General features: G+C 28.8%; 1 protein-coding gene across 1 annotated transcript in view; it reads right to left on the reverse strand.

Annotated features, from left to right (window-relative positions):
• Window positions 1-262: 262 nt before the first annotated feature.
• Window positions 263-19,553, reverse strand: part of LOC100572041 (tudor domain-containing protein 1) — a 31,502-nt gene continuing 12,211 nt past the window's right edge. Inside the window, exons 14-28 of the mRNA XM_008186140.2 lie at window positions 18,339-18,449; window positions 18,155-18,266; window positions 17,827-17,979; window positions 17,068-17,255; window positions 16,862-16,978; window positions 16,645-16,780; window positions 16,519-16,580; window positions 16,262-16,431; window positions 16,063-16,198; window positions 4,121-4,198; window positions 3,127-3,213; window positions 2,939-3,034; window positions 2,556-2,838; window positions 2,269-2,454; window positions 263-905 (exon numbers count right to left, since the gene is read on the reverse strand). Coding sequence (XP_008184362.2) covers window positions 754-905; window positions 2,269-2,454; window positions 2,556-2,838; window positions 2,939-3,034; window positions 3,127-3,213; window positions 4,121-4,198; window positions 16,063-16,198; window positions 16,262-16,431; window positions 16,519-16,580; window positions 16,645-16,780; window positions 16,862-16,978; window positions 17,068-17,255; window positions 17,827-17,979; window positions 18,155-18,266; window positions 18,339-18,449 — 2,067 coding nt within the window. The 3' untranslated portion in view covers window positions 263-753. The remainder of the gene's footprint in view (window positions 906-2,268; window positions 2,455-2,555; window positions 2,839-2,938; window positions 3,035-3,126; window positions 3,214-4,120; window positions 4,199-16,062; window positions 16,199-16,261; window positions 16,432-16,518; window positions 16,581-16,644; window positions 16,781-16,861; window positions 16,979-17,067; window positions 17,256-17,826; window positions 17,980-18,154; window positions 18,267-18,338; window positions 18,450-19,553) is intronic.

Raw genomic sequence — 19,553 nt, forward strand, 5'->3', positions numbered from 1 at the left:
TCCACTCCTGTAAAGAGTAATAAACTAATAACTATTAACTACGGACTTTATCATGCCGTATTTAGGTATACTGTAATTTGCATTTCATGTATGAATTCAATATTTGTGATAAATAAAGAAACGAAAAAATTTAACTTAAGTAAAAAGAATGTAATGATAATAAGTAACACTGAATTTGTTTACTGATCCACACGATCAATTACAGTAAGTATTACACTTAATATATAACTTTAGTTTCCAATAACACTATAGTCTATAATAATATGATAGCAACAGTGTTTATTCATGATCAATGCCTTATCCGTAATTGCCGCGAGTGTCAGTCAACATAATATCGCCAAAGGTGTTAAAAAAAATAACCAATCGATAAATAAAGCAAAATAATATGGTCAATGTCTTTTACACTTCTTTGTTTTTTTTAATGTACAAAATATTTTAAAATAATAACACTTCTTAGATTGATGGTATGAAGAACCAATGTAATAATTGACACAATGAAAATAATAATTTTTCACTCGATGGAGAAAAATACAGTAGAAAAAAAATAATATATAAATAATAAAAAATATAACACCGCTACAACCATTTATGTTGAAATATTGCGAAATGATTAATAAAACACTTTACATAGTTACTAGTTTTAACATTATAAAATAATTAAGTATGTATCTAAATTTTGCATTGTTAGAGGATGACTTCAGAATTGGGTGCAGCTTGGACGTGTACATCGCTTAACGTTCCAGCTGCTCACTGCTAATTCTTGTCGAACAAGTCTTTGATGGCGGGACAGGATATCATGTAACTGTCATTGGACAGTTTATCGTTGATCGTGCTTGGCAACTGTTTCAGACCGAGCTCGGATACCGCGTGCATTGTGCCGGCGCTCCACTCCAACACTGGGGCATCTGAAATTCATATAAAAACACAAGATGTGATTTCATTATTGTCGTTGCAGAGAGTAGGTATCAATATTATTGTATCGACTTTAAGCACTACACATTTTATTTTAACTACCGATAAAATATACGAATAGGAAGTTCAAAAGTTGCATATTTTTTTTAATAGAATATTTATCCAAAAACTACTATCTGAAATACACTGTATTTAAAGTGTAGACTTTTTTATTATTATTTAAATTAAATATTAAGCTGACTATTTTAAAAACAGTACTTATTAAAATTTATAACGTATTATAATCTATGTAATCAATACTTATACAATTTTTAATTTACAAAGAAGTTAGTTAGATTTGATAATATTATGATGCAGCTTAGCTACATACTTGTAACTTGTAAGGACCTAAGAGGACGTAACACTGGTATTTGTTGTCTCCGTCTTACCAGTGCGTAACATAGCAAATTTACGCTCAGCAGAACACTTGCAGCTTCGTTAGTTTAAACATTAGAGTGAATTGACCCATTATGAAAATTGATGGTAAGAACATTCTGTGTTTGTACGTTGGTTTTTTACGATATTGCAGTTTTCAAGTGAGTTATGAGCATTATTAATTTACAGTATATTATATAAGCATAACTTCCTAAAAATTGACAACATAAAAAACAACATACAGAGTTCTGCTGAACACAAATTTGCTATGTTATGCACATGAAAGATGGAGATAACAAATACCAGTGTTACATCTTCTTAAGAGGACGTGATGTGTTGTCTCAATCTTACAAGTGCGTAACATAGCAAATTTTACGCTCAGCAGAACACTTGTAGTTTCGTTAGTTTAAAAATTAGAGCGAATTGACCTCTTATAAAATCTAAAAATAAGATTTGCATCGAGGTAACCTCATAAGCTTTTTATTATATTTTAATTTTAATGCGAGTTATGAGTATTTTAAAATTGTAAATTATTTGTACATCTTAGTATACTCATAACTTGTTTTACATTAAAATATATTAAAAAGCCCATGAGGTAGCCTCTAAATAATCTTACCTTTAGATTTTATAAGATGTCAATTTACTCTAATTTATAAGCTAACGGAGCTACACGTGTTCTGCTTTGCGTATAACTTGCTATGTTATGCACTTGTAAGACGGAGACAACACATGCGGGTATCACATCCTCTTAATAGTGACTTATATCTAGGAACCGATTTGTAATGGTGTAATAATGAAAAATACAAGTATTTAACTTGATCCGTTAAAACGATATAATCTGCTGGCTTTAAAAATATCAGTTTAACAACTATCTTAATAGTAGGGGGGGACTTATCCCCTTTAACAATCATGTGTACTGTGATATTTTTATATTCAACATACCTTTTACGTAACATTTGTAGGCTGTTGCTGGTAGGTAGATAAAGTCCTTGGGCATTTTCTTAATGTCTTCGACTTTTGACAAGTACTCCATTCCCCAGTCCAAGAAATAAACCATGTAGTCGTTGTCGTTTTTGTCCAAATCGTTAGGGGCTTTCACACATATAGCCCTATACCACAATTCATCAACTAGAACAAAACATAAAACAATTTTTTTTCGAAATTTCAATACAATAACAACGGGATGGAGGTGGTTAGTTTGGGGTGTTGCCCAGTAGTCTATTACTCACAGTACTTGGCCAGGCAGAGTTCGTTTTCAGCTGGTGTGTACAGCGGATCGACAGCGGTCATGCAGTGTTCTTGGATTTTTGCTTCCAAATCCGCCAGTGTATCGTCGATCAGATGATCCCTCATCATCAAACAGTCACCGTTCACGCACAAGAACGTCAATGTTTTAACAGCACCTTTTAGCCATCTTGCGTACTGCACGTCTTTGATTGTCAACATGTTGGAAAACCGCTTACTATGATCTGCAGCACCAGACGTTTGCTGTTCCTGACACAGGGTCGTACTCTGAAAACGGTAAGTGTGTAACAAAATTTAGTACGAGATTTTGGCTTGAAAAATATTTATCGAAACACGGTGTAGAGTGAACAATGCTATGACTGCTTACCAGTAGGTTATTTTCGTTGCGGCTGTTGTTGAATTGAAACTGTGCGGAGTCTTCTGGTATGGGGGTCGAAGAAAACGACGGCAGCCCAACATTGTCCTGAAACGACAAATTAAGAGACGTATAAACATGTATTTCGGAACGATCGAACACATAATATTATAATTAAATATTAATAAGTTGTTATTTACTATGACATGTACACTACGAACCAGATCGTCATAAGATTGATCTACTGTAGATCCCAGCAATACTTCTACCACTGTGACATTGTCCAACTGCAAAAATTAATTAATTTTGATTTGTTTAGATTCAAAGAAAAAACGTAGTTATTCTGTCATAATCGGTTTTTATTCATTTGGAAAATATTAAAAAATTATTTACGCCAAATTAATAGGGAATAATTTTGTTGAGATTATGTAGGTAGGTAAGAACACAAATAGGAATTTTTAATTACGCGCGACACCAACAAACACGACATTTTCACACGCACACCACTGAGTTTATTACGAGTAGACTATTGTAATTAGTTATAAGCAAAATACACTATTCGCTGAATTAATACACGCAAATTATGTTTGGTAGTTCATAAATTATTATAAGTCTCACTACAGACTTACATAATATTGTAATATCTCCATTAGTAAATAAAATACTATAGGTCTCCATTAGTTAATACTATAGATACACACTTGTATAAAAACCCAGATTTTCTAAAAACTGAACACTTTAGTCATCGAGTAGAAATATAATTAGTTCATTGTTCAATGTGTCCATTCGTTACAGTTTATAATATAATATGTACTGAAACATTTAGTAACTAATTAGAATTCAGTAAATATTGGTTTTCGATTAACCAAAAAAAAAATTAAATTAATAACTTCAATATTCTTTGCAATAGTTTACTTTTACAAATATAAAACAGTAGATTGTATGATTTTTATCTAAAATAATGATATGATTGAATTGCTATTAATAAAAAATCTGTGGCGCGGTCAGTACACTAAACTGCGGAAACGTATCGGCCGATGTTGCTAGCTTCCGGATGGGTGACCACCCGGAACTTTTAGCAATAAATCCTTGCCACACATACAAAACATGTCCCAACTACAACCGTTCCTCCCCTACAAATAAAAACAGCTAATAGCCAGTTTCCCGGGATTTACTCAATAAAAAAAATCTTACGTGTTTTTTAGCAATGATTCTGAACGACGTGACTGCTAATTTTTCTTGCGGTTCTGGTTGTATCTCGATATTCACCAACTGAAAAAATTACCCATAATTAATGTTTTTTAATATATCAGACGTTTTATTTCAAATTTAAATTATAAACCTATTTTATTATATAATAATATACACAATATATAGTAACACCAATAAACAATCGATGATTCACGGACTCCGTTTAGTGTGCACGATTATTGTTAATATAATAACACAGATGACAAGGAACTAGGATATATTAATAAACCAAGTTCTTTTACCAGATTAATTACATCAGTATTAAAATTGAGCATTAATTGTGGAATATCTATTTAAGATAATCAGTAGGTAAGCGTTTTCAAAAGTGATATTTTAACTAAAATACGTTTGCCTTTTTAGTTTTTTTCGTTTGAATGAAGTGGATTTTTATAATAATATAGATTAGGTTAAATCTATGACGACAAAAATTATAACCAAAAAAAATAACGTCTGGTGTACGTTGACTCGTCCGTTATTTACGTCCAAATTTTTTTAAATCGATAAAACATATTTTAAAAATCTGGACAAACCAATGTGGTAAAAAGAAAACATAATATTGATCAAGAACCACCATGGGAGTGTGCAGGGTGTGTGAAATGGTTTTTGCTAATAATGTAGTTTGTAGTTTGAAGGTAAAATAAAACTACAAAATATGAAATATCGCTTACAAAATCCTTCTTAACATCAAATAAATTATTTATGTTGAAACTATGTAATTATAGTTACTAAATTGATGAAATTATTGTTTTAAAAATGTAATAATTTAAATTATAATTAAATAGTTAACCGTATGTACAATTCGTAATTCATACAAGTTTATTTTTAAACTAATATAATAACTATATTTCGAGTTTTTGACAATAATGGTCGAATTAGCCAATATTCATCTTACTTTGTTTAATAATCCGACTATTAACAGACCTTTGTATAATTTGTGTGCCAAACTTTTCCCGTTTATTTAAGCCATTTAAGGTATGAGATTTACATTAAAAATAACTGTGTTAGCGCAATAAATATTTGAATGAAGATTCCTTCACATTATTAAGTATAAAGTTGAAGTCCTCGTTAACAATTTAATAATTAATAAATAAAATCAGCTGTAAATGCACAAATTAAGTATACATTTAGGTATTTAAGTATAGGTAGGTACCTAAACATAATTGACTGTAATAACTAATAGTTAATGTAGATATAAATTGGATTCTTAAAAAACGAATTTATATTTTTATTAACATCATGATTAGATAATATATATAATATATTATATTATATTATACACGATCGAAATTAGAGTAGAAATTTGAATAAATAATATGTAAATTATAAGAATTGAGATGGAAATAATTATAAATAAAAAGAAACCAAATTGAACAGACAGTAATATTCCGTTTACTTTTTCTGTATAAGAATATCAACAGTCTAACAATCTATAAACAGTTAGTATAAATGTAAATTATATTTACTTGCATGTCCCATATATATATAATTATTTATATATTTATACCCTACACTCATTGATCGTAAAATACTAAAATATGAATTTCCAAATAAATTTTAAACTGTACGTGGAAACACATTTAGTTAATTGCATTCACTGATTAGTGTATTTGAATAATATATAATATACAAACATAATTTACTCCGTTTTATATTGTAGCACCTCATACCATACATTTTATATACATGCTATCGATTGATATAATATATAAGGGTTAGTATATATTAAATACTATTTTTATTATTAATTACTAACGTACGGAGAACGTACGTTGCGACAACATTAGAGATCAAATTATTTTGAAGAAATTCAATAAATAATCATTGATTTAGGTAACCAATATAGTAATATTATATATTATACTTTATGCAGTAGAAATTCGATGCTCAAATTATTTAAGATCTTACAATGCACCAATACTACACGCTATGAAAATATTGAGTTTACGTTCAATTAATTCTTTTTTTTATTTTTTGAGGTCCAAAAATGAATTATAGTTGGTAGGTAGGTAATAAAATACATGTCGTTCGATTGAATTGCAAAGACGTATACATCGCTGTTGAATCGATCGGGCGCACACAATACACAGAAACACACACTATGGGTTATAAAAACGGAAAAGTTTGCGGTAAAAAAATATAAAACACACGCGTGGTAGGTCACGAAATCCAGACGGGAGATTTATTCCGCACACCGTCAGAACGGGTTAGTACTAAATCAACCGTGGCGGGTACTATCGCCATGGTCCGCAGTTTTCAGAAAATTCGGAGGTGTATTTTTGAAACGAGATATGATTTGTCGACCGCTGTTTCACACGTATTTATCGTCGCACGAACCACAAAACGACAATAATAATAATACGTTCAATCTGCAGTCCACCCCAGTAAATAGGTTAGATACTTAGATAATATACCTAAATCCAACCCTGACGGCGACTTTTATATCCATCCCGCTAAGTTTTTGTCGTTATTATTGTAGGGATCAACCAGGAATAATCATTATTCATTTGATCTAGAGTATAATATTATTATGTATAAATGTTCAACTCATAACGATTTTGTGGTTGTTTGAATTATTAAGATAAATTAAATATGAAGAACATTTCGCATATTTGGCACATCAAACAAAGTATGGACCACCCCACCCTCAAAAAATGATTACTGCGTTACTGACTTGAACTTGGCTACAAATGCATATTTATACGAAAAAATCATAGATTAAAAATGTAGAAATTGATATTAGATTCTGAGTGGAACGATGAATGTATTGATTTTACAATGATGTGTTTTTTAATTTGTTTTTTTATTTTTTTTTTTATTTTTGTGTCTGTCATCACCTTTTAGGACAGTAAAAGTGCTTGGATTTTCTTCAACAGTACCTTCTCTGATAGGAAAGTGAATCTAGTTGGTACTTTGGGAGGTAAAAAGTAAAATTTTTCCAATAGTTTTCAAAAGCGCCGTGAAAAACAAAAGAAAAATTAAGGAAAAACGGGAATTTTTACGCAAAATCTGTTTTCGAGAAAATTGATTTTGGTATTTGGTGTAACTTTAAAACGAATGACTGTGACTTCATGAAATTTTCACTGGTTCTTTATATTTATATTTTCTATACATGATAAAATTTTAAAAATATTTTGATTTGTTTTGAGCTGTTAACGGACAATTTCAGTTTCCAATTTAATTAGTTTTTTTTTCTATGAATATCAATAAAACTTTATTTGATGAGGAAAAATACTTGAAAATGTAATACAAGGCTCCTACTATATTGTTACAATGACATTTGAAAAATATTAAAAATCCTTAGTCACAGTTATTTTTTTATTAGCATTTATAGTTTAAAAATTGACAAAATATGGAAAAATCACGAAAATTACCTAATTATTTTGAGTTTATAATTCGTAAAAATTTTTCTTTTTAGAACTAAGATTTTAAAATGTAATACAAGATTCCTTATAGGATAATCTACCTTTATCAAAAAAAAAATGTCTATAAGAAACTCAAATTAAATTTTTATGAGCGTTTGAAATTCATATTTTTACAACATTTGGTATTTACTCGATTTCTTACGTAACGATTTTCTTATTTTGTTGTAATTAAAAAACGAATGACTGTAGAAACTTGAAAATTTCACTGAATGTTTATATTAGCATTTTCTATATACGATAAAATTTTGAAAATAATTTGACTTTTTTTGAGCTGTTTACGGACATTTTAAGTTTTCAATTTTTTAGTTTTTTTTTCTATAAATATCAATTAAGTTTTATCTATTGGGCCAAAAAGTGTAAAAAATTAATACATGGCTCCTGATACATTGTTACAATAGCAGTTGAAAAATATTACAAATACATAGGCATAATTTTTTTTTTTAAGCATTTGAAGTTAAAATTTTGACAAAATGTATCAAATTTAAAATTGAATAATTATTTTTAGTTAATAATTTATAAAATGTTCAACTTTTATATCTAAGGATTGAAAATTTAAAACAAGATTCCACGTAAATATTTAATTCTGTTACCAAAAATTCTAATACATAAGCACAGTTTATTTTTATAGTAATTTTAAGTTAAAATTTAGACGAAATTACATATTAAAAAACCTGGAATAACTATTTTAGATATTTTGTTGTGATTGTATTTGTATAATATTATTTGTGGATACTTGAAACTTCTAAAGTATACTATTATATATCTATGATAGTACCACGGTTTGTTGTTGATGTATAACGCGTTACCTAATGGATATTGTGATATGATTAATTTGGAATTTATTATTGATATTGTAGATAAGTATAGATACTATAGATAAGTATACCTATTACCTATAATAGGTATGTCTAATACCTAGACTGACAAACCGTCTCCGCTCAGAATCGTTTTTCTTATACAGTGATATTATATCATTGAATTCAAATTTAATACTATCCATTATACAGTGACCCACTTGTAACCTACTGTACAGCAGAGCGACATCCACTTACCCACCTTTTTTTTTCTTACGGTCGTATTATGGAATAATTATAACCAACAATGTTAATACTACGTGTCTACTGTCTATTGTAAATTAATATTTTATTTAATTAAAAATTAAAATAAGCTTTCCGTAAAAACATGCAAACCCTATAATGGTTATATAATAATAAAAAAAAACTAAGACGTAATCTACATGCATACTTGGTATATTTTTAGACCATTCTATAGTTCTAGTCCTAATTAGTAACATAATTATTATTCGATGTAAAACAATAATATAATAATTAATAGCACACCACCGAGAACGAGAATGAATTTTTGACAGGAATTCCACGAAACTTTTTTTTGTAATTTTTTGTTTCTAAATTAAAAACTCTATATGTATTTAGGCAAGAGCGCCGGTATACAAATGTCGGTATATATAAATGCATAATGATTATTATTTTCTTTTAAAATGTTTCACGAAGGATGGTGAGGTCGAATATATTATGACCCACGACACACATAATATTATTAATTACGACCGGTCGTAGACTACTATACACTTTATAGCATTTAATAATAATTAATACTAATATAATACTTTAAACCAGCTTTTAATTCGAACTTTTATTCGACGGCAATCGTTTACCCCGATGAACAAAACGTTCATAAACCCCATTGTCTTTCAACGACGCACCCTCAACTCAACAAAACCAAAAAGTCTTAGTAAACGTCAGCTTTTACACGACACAGCGTCAAACAATTTAACGATGTGGAAAAACCGTGAAGTCCTTAGGATAATTTATAATTAATATATTAATAATACGCGATATCGATAGTACAAAATGTTTATATTATTATGTGCGCATAATTGATTAGGTATACAAAATGTTTATATTATGTGCGCATAATCGATTATACAAAATGCTTATATTATGTGTGCAAGATATTATTTTTATTTTGTCATAAGTAGCTGTAAGCTCTGAAAAAATAGTAAGACTAATGTTAAGGTAAAATATCAGCAAGAATTATCTGAAAAGTTCGAAGTAAAATCTGGTCTGCGCCAAGGGGAAAGGAGATGCATTGTCGTCGATACTGTTCAACATTGTTCTTGAATGGTTAGTGAAAACAGCTAACGAAACTCGAAAAATGGAAGTAGGTGAAATTGAAACCATCTTTGCCTATGCGGATGATGTGGTCGTTCTGGGGAATTCTAGAAACGAAGTGGAGCAAACCACGATAAAACTTTTGGAAGCAGGAAAGATCATGAGTCTAAAAGTTAACCAGGGCAAAACAAAATATATGTGTATCTCACGAAACGATGGTAATGACTTAAGTTTACAAGTACAAATATTATCTTACGTTTTTAGAAGCGTTTAAATATTTAGGGATAAATATAAACAACAAAAATTACGTACACGAAGAAATAAAAGAACGAGTAGCTAGCGTGAACAGATGTTATTACAGTTTACTAAAACTATTCAAGTCGAAATTGTTATTGAGAGAATCGAAGGTAACATTATATAGAAGCTGCTAAGACCAGTTTTGACATATGGGTGTGAGACGTGGGCTACTACTCCAAATTAAGTATAACGGAAAGAAAAGTACTTAGAAAAATATTTGGCCCCGTTTATAATATGGAAACGAGAACGTACGAATGAAGACACAATAATGATTTACAAAATGTATATGGAAGACCTAATATCCTGGCATATAGCAGAGGAGTAATAGAAAAAGATTTAAGAATGATCCATGAAAACATGAAAATAGAGGATGCGAATGATAAGGAACGATGGAAGGAAATAGTGGTGGCAGCGATGGATCTACATGATCCGCTAAGCTGTTAAGAAGAAGAAACCGTAAGCTCTGCACTTTTAAAGCGGTAATTTTTTTAATTGTATCACTGTTTCGCGAGAAAATGTTACGAATTATTTTTATAAGCAAAACGCATACCACGCCACCAGCATTTCAGCGGAAACGAGCGCGCTGAAGTAAAAAACTGCGATCGAAACTGCCCATAATATGGTATTTTCTGGTCGGGAGTCATGCACTCGTAAATAATAATTTTTAATTCGAACGGTAGGTATACAGTTTAACGATATAATCACCGACACGTAATTTGTCTTAATCTCCGCACAATTTTTATGCATATTATACCAACTCCGACGAGTCATCTTTAGGAATAATCATGTATGTTATCACGTGTCTAAATATATTAGAATATGAGCATTTTTAATTTACACTATATTATATACCCATATAACTTCCTAAAAAAATGAACTATGGTATACAAACGCCGATAATGTTCTTAACATTAAGTTTCAAAGAAGTTCGATTCACTCGAATTGTTAAGCTAACGGAACTAAACACGTTATCCTGAGCGTAAATTTGCTATGTTACGCACTTGTAAGACGAAGACAACAAATGGCTGAGTAGCGTCCTCTAAGCAAACTTGTCAAATTTAATATTGCTTTTAAATGATCAGTTAATTTTACTTATTATATTTCCTATATTATGTATTTATGTCTATATATGAACAAGGAACAAACACTATGCTTCTATGTGTAACACATCAATTTGATTTGCATTTGCCACGCGGAACCAATCTATATTTTACATTATACGAACGAGAATGGGGAAAACAGTTATTTGTTTTTCGACGTATTTTTATACTTCTACAGATGGCCTAAACCTTTATTTGATTAGTATATCGTACCTATATAGTATAATATTATATGTATGCAGAAAATATAAATTGGAAACCAAGTACTAGCAAAATATGTATAATGAGAATTTAGCTTTTAAAATTAATTTTTTTTTTGTGGTGCTCTTACTATCTTCTGAAAAAAAAAAGCTGAAAAAATTATTCAACATTTGAATCAATATGCATATTAAAATAAACGTGGACAACAAAAAGTCCCTTTACCGAAATTCTGTTTGACTCACAATTAGTTACTTATTATATTTTATCAAAAAAAAAATATATATATATAACAATCTTAGGTTGTACTATAAGTATAGTGTGCTGTAATGTTATATCACTACGACATGAGCACCAAACTCCGAAATCTCGTTAAACGTGGGGAAAATAATTTACAGATAATTGTTGTAAATTTGTAATTTTGCATTACATAAACAAACGTCACTGTTCATTTCGGTCAGATGAGCACAATTATTAAAAAAATATTTCACACGAGGGACAAAGTGCACGTGTACAGAGCACAGCACCCTCACACCACTACAGCAAAATTGACGACACGGAATACGAAATATATATTTTTTAAAAACATTATTAGTATTTATACAATCAGCGTACATTTGTAAGAATCGTTCAATTAATATTTATGCTTTATATTTCAGTTCGATTTTTAACAATTCCAACGAATGCCAACTAGGATTTCTCATGTTTAATTTTAATTTTAACAGCTGTAGTAAGCCAACAATCTATATGCATCGTTTTTTATATTATGCAAGTTGATCAGTGACGTAATTATGGGGGATATGGGGCAGATATACTCCTCCACCCCCAGAGCTTTTTTTATAAATAACTATTCACTTCTCGTGAAACTTTGCTAAAAAATATTTTAAGATTTAAAAATAAACATTGATGTATAATGGTTATATATTACCACAGTAAAAAAATAAAACTTATAAGAACTTACAACTTACGACTTCTGATATCATTTTAAACCGCCTAAAACGTATAAGTTCTTAGTATAAAAACCGAATAAATTAACTGTTAATATTGTTAATAATTATTATTTTTGTAAGTTAAACAATAATGACGCCTGGGATTTTAATACCCTAAATACCCTGAAAAAATCCCTAAAAATTCTAAATAATGCACTTATTTTTTTTTTTTTAATAATTTTGTAACAAATTCGAATATAAATTTTTTATACCTAAAAAAAATAAATTTTAAAATTTTATGGATAATAAAAAAGTTATACAGAGAGAACTGATCGTTTAGACCTTTTTAATCTGGAAAATCAATTATTTCCCTACTTACTTATTTACGTAGTAACATAGTTAGTTTGTTAAAAAAAAATCATGTAAAGTAAGTAAAAATCTAAAAATAAAATTTAAAAATCAAAATCTTTAAAAATTTCTAAAATGTTCTAAAAAATCAAAAAAATTTCACAAATATCATGAGTGAGAAGAACCTGGGAGAGGGAGTGACAAATGCTACAGAGCCATCCAGGAAGGTGAACGGGGCTCAATTGTTGTTTACTTTATTACATCATAATATCATATATTATTAATATGTGTATATAATTAATGTGTAGGCCTTGGCCTCTTTAGCACATACATTGTATATAAATATACATTGTATTGATGACTTTGTATATATTTTTTTGTTATTATTGTACAATAAACGATGCAACTGAGGTGAAAGTAATAATATCGTGGCTCCTGCATCAGTTGTTAGAAACTGATAACCACATGAAAAATGTTTTTTTGTATGTATAAAATAATAAAACACATATTATATAAGAGATAAACAAAATTATAATAATTAGTATCTTTATTTTTGTATAAGAATAACGACATCCATATTTAATCAAAAGTTAGTAGTAATTTACGTGCATTTTTGTTGTTTTTTTAGCGCATCAGTACATACATACTATTTGATATTTTCAGGTTTACAAATGCTAGAAGTCCTCGGCCCTAGTAATCAGTAAACGCAACTAATCTCAGGCAGAATAATTTAATTATTCCGTCTTTTTAGACATTTTTATTTCATGTTTGTATTTTAAAAGTAAAATTTTAGATTCTGAGCGGAGCGATGAATGCATTGATTTTACAATGATGTGTTTTTTTTTTAAATTTTTAAATTTTTTTTTTTTTTTGTGTCTGTCATCACCTTTTAGACTGTAAAAGTGCTTGGATTTTCTTCAACTGTATCTTTTCTGATAGGAAAGTGAATCTAGTTGGTACTTTGGCGGGTCAACAGTAAAATTTTTCCAGTAATTTTCAAAAGCGCCGAGAAAAACAAAAGAAAAATTAAGGAAAAACGGAAATTTTTACGCAAATTCGACTTTGGTTTTTGGTGTAACTTTAAAACAAATGACGACCCTAGATACATGAAATTTTCACTAGGTGTTTAAATTTATATTTTCTATACATGATAAAATTTTCATAAAATATTTTAATTTGTTTTGAATTGTTCAGGGACATTTTCAGTTTTCAATTTTTTTAGTTTTTTTTTCTATAAATATCAATTAAGTTTTATCTATTGGGCCAAAAAGTGTAAAAAATTAATACAGAAAATTACCTAATTATTTTGAGTTTATAATTCATAAAATTTTTTTTTTTTAAATCGAAAATTTTAAAATGTAATACACTGTTCTTTATAAGATTATTACCTTTATCAAAAAAAAAAATGTCTATAAGTCAAATTAAATTTTTACAACATTAGATATTCACTCGATTTCTCATGTAGCGATTTTCTTATTTTGTTATAATTCAAAAACGAATAACTGTAGTTATATGAAAATTTCACTAAATGTTTATTTTGTCAATTCTTATACTTGATAAGTTATTCGTTTTTGAATTTTATATTTTTATTTTTTTTAATTTTTTTTTTCTATGAATATCAATCAAGTTTTATCTGTTGGGCCAAAAAGTGTAAAAATGTAATACAAGGCTCCTGATATATTGTTACAATAGCAGTAGAAAAATATTAAAAATACATAGGCACAATTTTTTTTATAAGCATTTAAAGATCGAATTTTGACAAAATTTATCAAATTTAAAATTGAATAATTATTTTGTAGTTACAAATTTATAAAATGTTCTACTTTTATATCTAAGGAATGAAAATTTAAAACAAGATTTCACGTAAGTAGTTAGATCTGTTACCAAAAAATCTAAAAAATACATAAGCACAGTTTATTTTTATAGTCATTTTGAGTTCAAATTTGGACGAAATTACATATTAAAAACCTAGAATAACTATTTTAGTTAATTTGTTGTGATTGTATAATATATACCTAATAAATAATAATAGATAGGTATTGTGATATGATTAATTTGGAATTTATTATAGGTACCTCCGCTCAGAATCGTTTTTCTTAAACAATGATATTATATCATTGAATTCAAATTTAATACCATCCATTATACAGTGACCCACTTGTAATTTACTGTACAGCAGAGCGATTTCCACTAGCCTACCTTTTTAATATTCATTGTACAATTCATTTTGTTTTTAATTAAGAAATTTTGTCGACCCCGTATCCCTGTCCTGACGGACAACAAGTTTTACGTCGTTAAATAATCGTATATAAAAGTAATACCCAGTGACCTGCGAGGCACACTGTACAACATATTATGTTTAAAATTAATTTATACTATATATACTTTGAAACGTCAAATCCCAGCGGGACACATACCAAGTACCACCATTATTTTTGTATTCAATATATTTATATGTACATGCATGCTCGCATGTGTGCAACGTATAAACGTTTAAAAACGATATGGATTGATTTTATAATAATATACAGGATTTAATCAACAATAGAGTCTATCATTATGTATATGAGGCCTTCTGTTGTGCACACCGCGTATATTATAATATGAATGAAATTATTAATGCATACTTTGTAAAATGGAATGAAATAAAAATCATTTAAACCAGTTAAAAACATTGATTGAATTGTAAACATAATTATGTTTTGGGCGTGCGTACGGAGGTGGTACCTACTACCTACTCTAATAAAAGACCCATTTAAAGAATTGCAATATAAAATGCAATATAAACTAAGTAACTAATATACTTAAAATAACGTTTTCAAAAAATGTCCATGGAAATAGATAATTCGAAAGCTAGTCGAGTCAAGAACCTGGTACTGGTAAAAAAGTTGACTTAAACAGTAGTCAATTAATATATTTTTTTCAAAGTTACTATCAACAAACTATTAAATTTTATATTTTCATAATAATAAAATTATAACTGCAATTTTTTAATGGAAAAAAATTTTTTTTGTTACATTGGCCAATAAAATCTGTACACGTCCATGATAATGTTATATATTACACTAGCTCATAATAGACCACAGGGTGGGTGTTTCGTTATGAGTACCCCTGTTATTAGGATCACGCATTCACGACTATATATAGGTATACTTAACTTGTTGCAAGCTAATCAGTTTTTTGAGAGTCCAACTAATTGAAGTCAACTTTATATTAAATTAATGAGAATGAAACAGGTAATACTGATATAGGGTAAGAAAAATGCAGGTATTTATATACTTTTGTATAAAGACACGACGGCCAGAGATATTTTTCCTAATATTAAGAGTCACAAATTAATATGAATTGTCCCCTTCAACCCAAAAGTTCAACGAAATGTTAAACTATATTAGTTTGAACAAAAACTTTTTAGGTAGGTATTATAAAAATAATAGACACATGCCGCATGCGTTTACTCACCAGCGATTTTCCTTTGTATTTCGAAGGCATGCGGAAAATTTCTTTGATGCTGCGAACGACACTGAAATTTCCAACGTCCACAAGACCAACTTTTGCGGTGACTTTATCGATTACCTCCAACACTACACCACGATACCTGGAAAATCGATTTTTTTTGTAGCACAAACGTTAAACACATTCTCAACCTTGTTTATTTTACCAACTAGGACTAAAGTACACGATGCACGGCATATTAACACTGACAGATTTAACAGATTCAAACGTTTTACTGTCTTCAAAGATTTGATTCTCCAACTGTATGAATTCAAGACGACTGTCACTTGTGTGTACAGAGTACCTCGAAGGAGATATTTTGTCTGCGACCCAAACCTAGTGATTATTTATCAAATTGAGTCAAATAATAAGAATAAGAATAACTGTAAAGCATAAGAGACATAAAAGGGGGTAGTAACAAACCTGAGTGGCAACGTCCAAAGGCGGTCTGTAGTACTTTATTACGCATTTTTCGGCATGTTTGTCTAAAAATAAAAAGACAGCGTAAATTAATAATATAAATTATGCTGAGATCTCGGATAATCCTACCACCGTTGGCGTTCACACCGTTTTTAATATGTTGTCCAATATTTCCGTTGTCTAAAAGTTTCTTTATTTCTTTATTTATATTGCATTGTGTATTGGCTGATATCAATACAACTTTGTTTAGTTCAGTGATGGAGTCCTAAAGAATAATAATTCCTAGTTAAAAAATGTACTTAAATTTATATACCCAAATAGGTAATAAATAAAGTAAAACACTAACAATTATAAATGTATCTGTATGGCTGATATCCTCTATGTAGTGCAATATCGTGGCATTAGCAGGTTCTGCATCTAGTCCATGCAACCTGACCATAAACGTAGGCGGACAATTTTGTAGCTACGAAATAACATGTTTAGATAAAATTATAAATAAATCAAATTTTTATTTCTATTTACATTTTACATGAATAATGTCTGGCGTTTTACCTGTGATTCGGGCGGCTGTACCATATTACTTTTATGTATGGTATCACAATATCCAAAATCAATAAAACAGACATTAAAGTTGTCATTGTCTACTCTAGAAATAATTTCAGCTCTGTAGAATTTATTTCCTCCATGTTCTCTTGCCGCAATGATAGCACCAACTTTAGGATCATTTTTTATAGGACTTTCTACAAATTACGATAGTTACAAATTACGATAATCAAGCAAACACAAACCTAAAAACTATATTTAAGAGGGATGATTTAATTTGGGGGGATATTAAATAATTAAGAAAAAATTTTTTTCGCGATAATTGATATACCAAATGAAGTAGATTGTCACATTTTGGTTAGATACAAATGATATTAATATGATGTAAGAGTTAAATATTAACTGTCCACTCTTTGCGGATATTTACTTGATGTTTACATAACTTACACAAAATAAATTGTTCATCAAAAATGATTACATTAATTATAGCATTAATAAAAGTATGGTTGATGTTCATAATTGAATTGATATAATATAGTTTCAAAATAAATACAGGACTAAAATGAGTATATTTATTTATTTGGTTCTCGAGAATATAATTTTTTACTAGAAATAATAATGTTATGATGTGAATAATATTTAAAAATGAATTGTTTAATACATTTTGAATTGCTTTAACTTTCTATGGATGGTGAAAAGTTTAAAATTAAAAGAGATTCTGTCGAGAACAATCTCCCTCATGAACTTATTTACTTAACATTTATTTACCTAACGCGCAGAAAGATGAAAAATTCTCCAAGAATGATTTAAATTTATCTGTGCCGTTGTTAATACGTCTAACGTAAATAGCGTGTAAATCCACAAACGTTGAAATATAAACAATATCTCCTTTGCTCAACATCTGTACTGTTTCTGGCGAATCTAAATAATAAACATTTCATATTACATAACTTCACAGTAAAATGCATATAATTTATTCAGCTCATAACACAGTGGTTGTTTTATTTTACATATTTCTTTAACGCTTATAAAATTATATGACTTTATCGTTTATATTTGATAGTTAGTGCTAATGATTATGTTTATGTGCTTTAACCTCTTTCTTTTTGAGTCAAAAGCTTTATCAAATGATTGTTAACATTTTGTTGAGTTTTGATAGTAGTTAAAGTCACAGCATTTAATCCATTTGGACTTTTCTCGTCGAATTCCTAAAATATATAATATAGAACAATATTTCATAAAAATAAACCATCACATCCATATGATAGAAAAATACATACAATAATTAATGGCAAATTTTCACAGAGCATATTGACATAAGACATTGCTTGAGCATTAAGAATTCCCGAATCGATATCTTTGAGACGTATCGAATAAATAGTACGAGGAACCTAAAATAAAACAACATTTATTAATAATGATCACAACGAATTAGTAGGCAATAAATATGTAAAATCAAATCGCTTATTGAATTCGATAGTTATTCCTGTTGTACCTATGCATCTAGGTTCGAAAAAAATTTAACAATCATTTATTATCACAACTAACAAGCATATAATATATTATACGGTAGAAGTACTTCTACTCAAAAAACTTTGGGAGCCCCCCCCCCCCCCCCACTTAACATCACTGTAAAGCATTTTTTTCTATTTGTTAACATAAAAAAAACGACAGTTCATACTATTTTTAATTTTTTATACACCGTTAACAATTTAAAAGAAAATAAACGAGGGGTTTATTGTTCATATTTTTTGTCTTTGAATTCACAGTGCATCAAGAGGATCTGAGCTAGCAAAGACAGATTTTCCATTTAAAACAACTTTAAGAACAATATAATTCTAGCCCACATGAACCTGTTCAGTGGGGCTCATTATCTTATTGAAAGAATAAAATAAAAATAAATAATAAAGAAAACTCAAAAACTCAACAACAACAAAAAACAGCTACTCAGAGGCGGCGTGCACTGTTCGTGCATAGAAAAGTGAATCTAGTTGATACTTAGAAGGGTCAAAAGTAAAAATTAGTTTTCAAAAGCGCTATAAAGAACAAAAGAAAAATTAAGGAAAAACGGGAATTTGTACCCAAAACTGATTTTGGTTTTTGGATTAACTCTAGAACAAATGACCGTAAATACATGAAATTTTGACTGAATGTTTATATTAGCATTTTCTATACACAATAACATTTTGAAAATATTTGAATATTTATTTTGAGCTGTTTACGGACCTATTCAGTTTCCAATTTAGTTTTTTATTCTATAAATATCAATAAAATTTTATTTGCTGGATAAAAAAACTTAATAGAAGGCTCCTATATATTATTTCAATGATAGATGAAAAATATTAAAAATCCAGTCACAATTTTTTTATATAAGCATTTAATGTTTAAATATTGACAAAATACATAAAATTCACAAAGTAAGAAAGTGAGTAAGAAATTCATAATAATTTTTCTATTTAAATCTAAAATTTGAAAATGCATACAAGATTCCTCAT

Source organism: Acyrthosiphon pisum, chromosome A1, assembly GCF_005508785.2.
Source record: "Acyrthosiphon pisum isolate AL4f chromosome A1, pea_aphid_22Mar2018_4r6ur, whole genome shotgun sequence".
Classification (NCBI taxonomy): Eukaryota; Metazoa; Arthropoda; class Insecta; order Hemiptera; family Aphididae; genus Acyrthosiphon; species Acyrthosiphon pisum.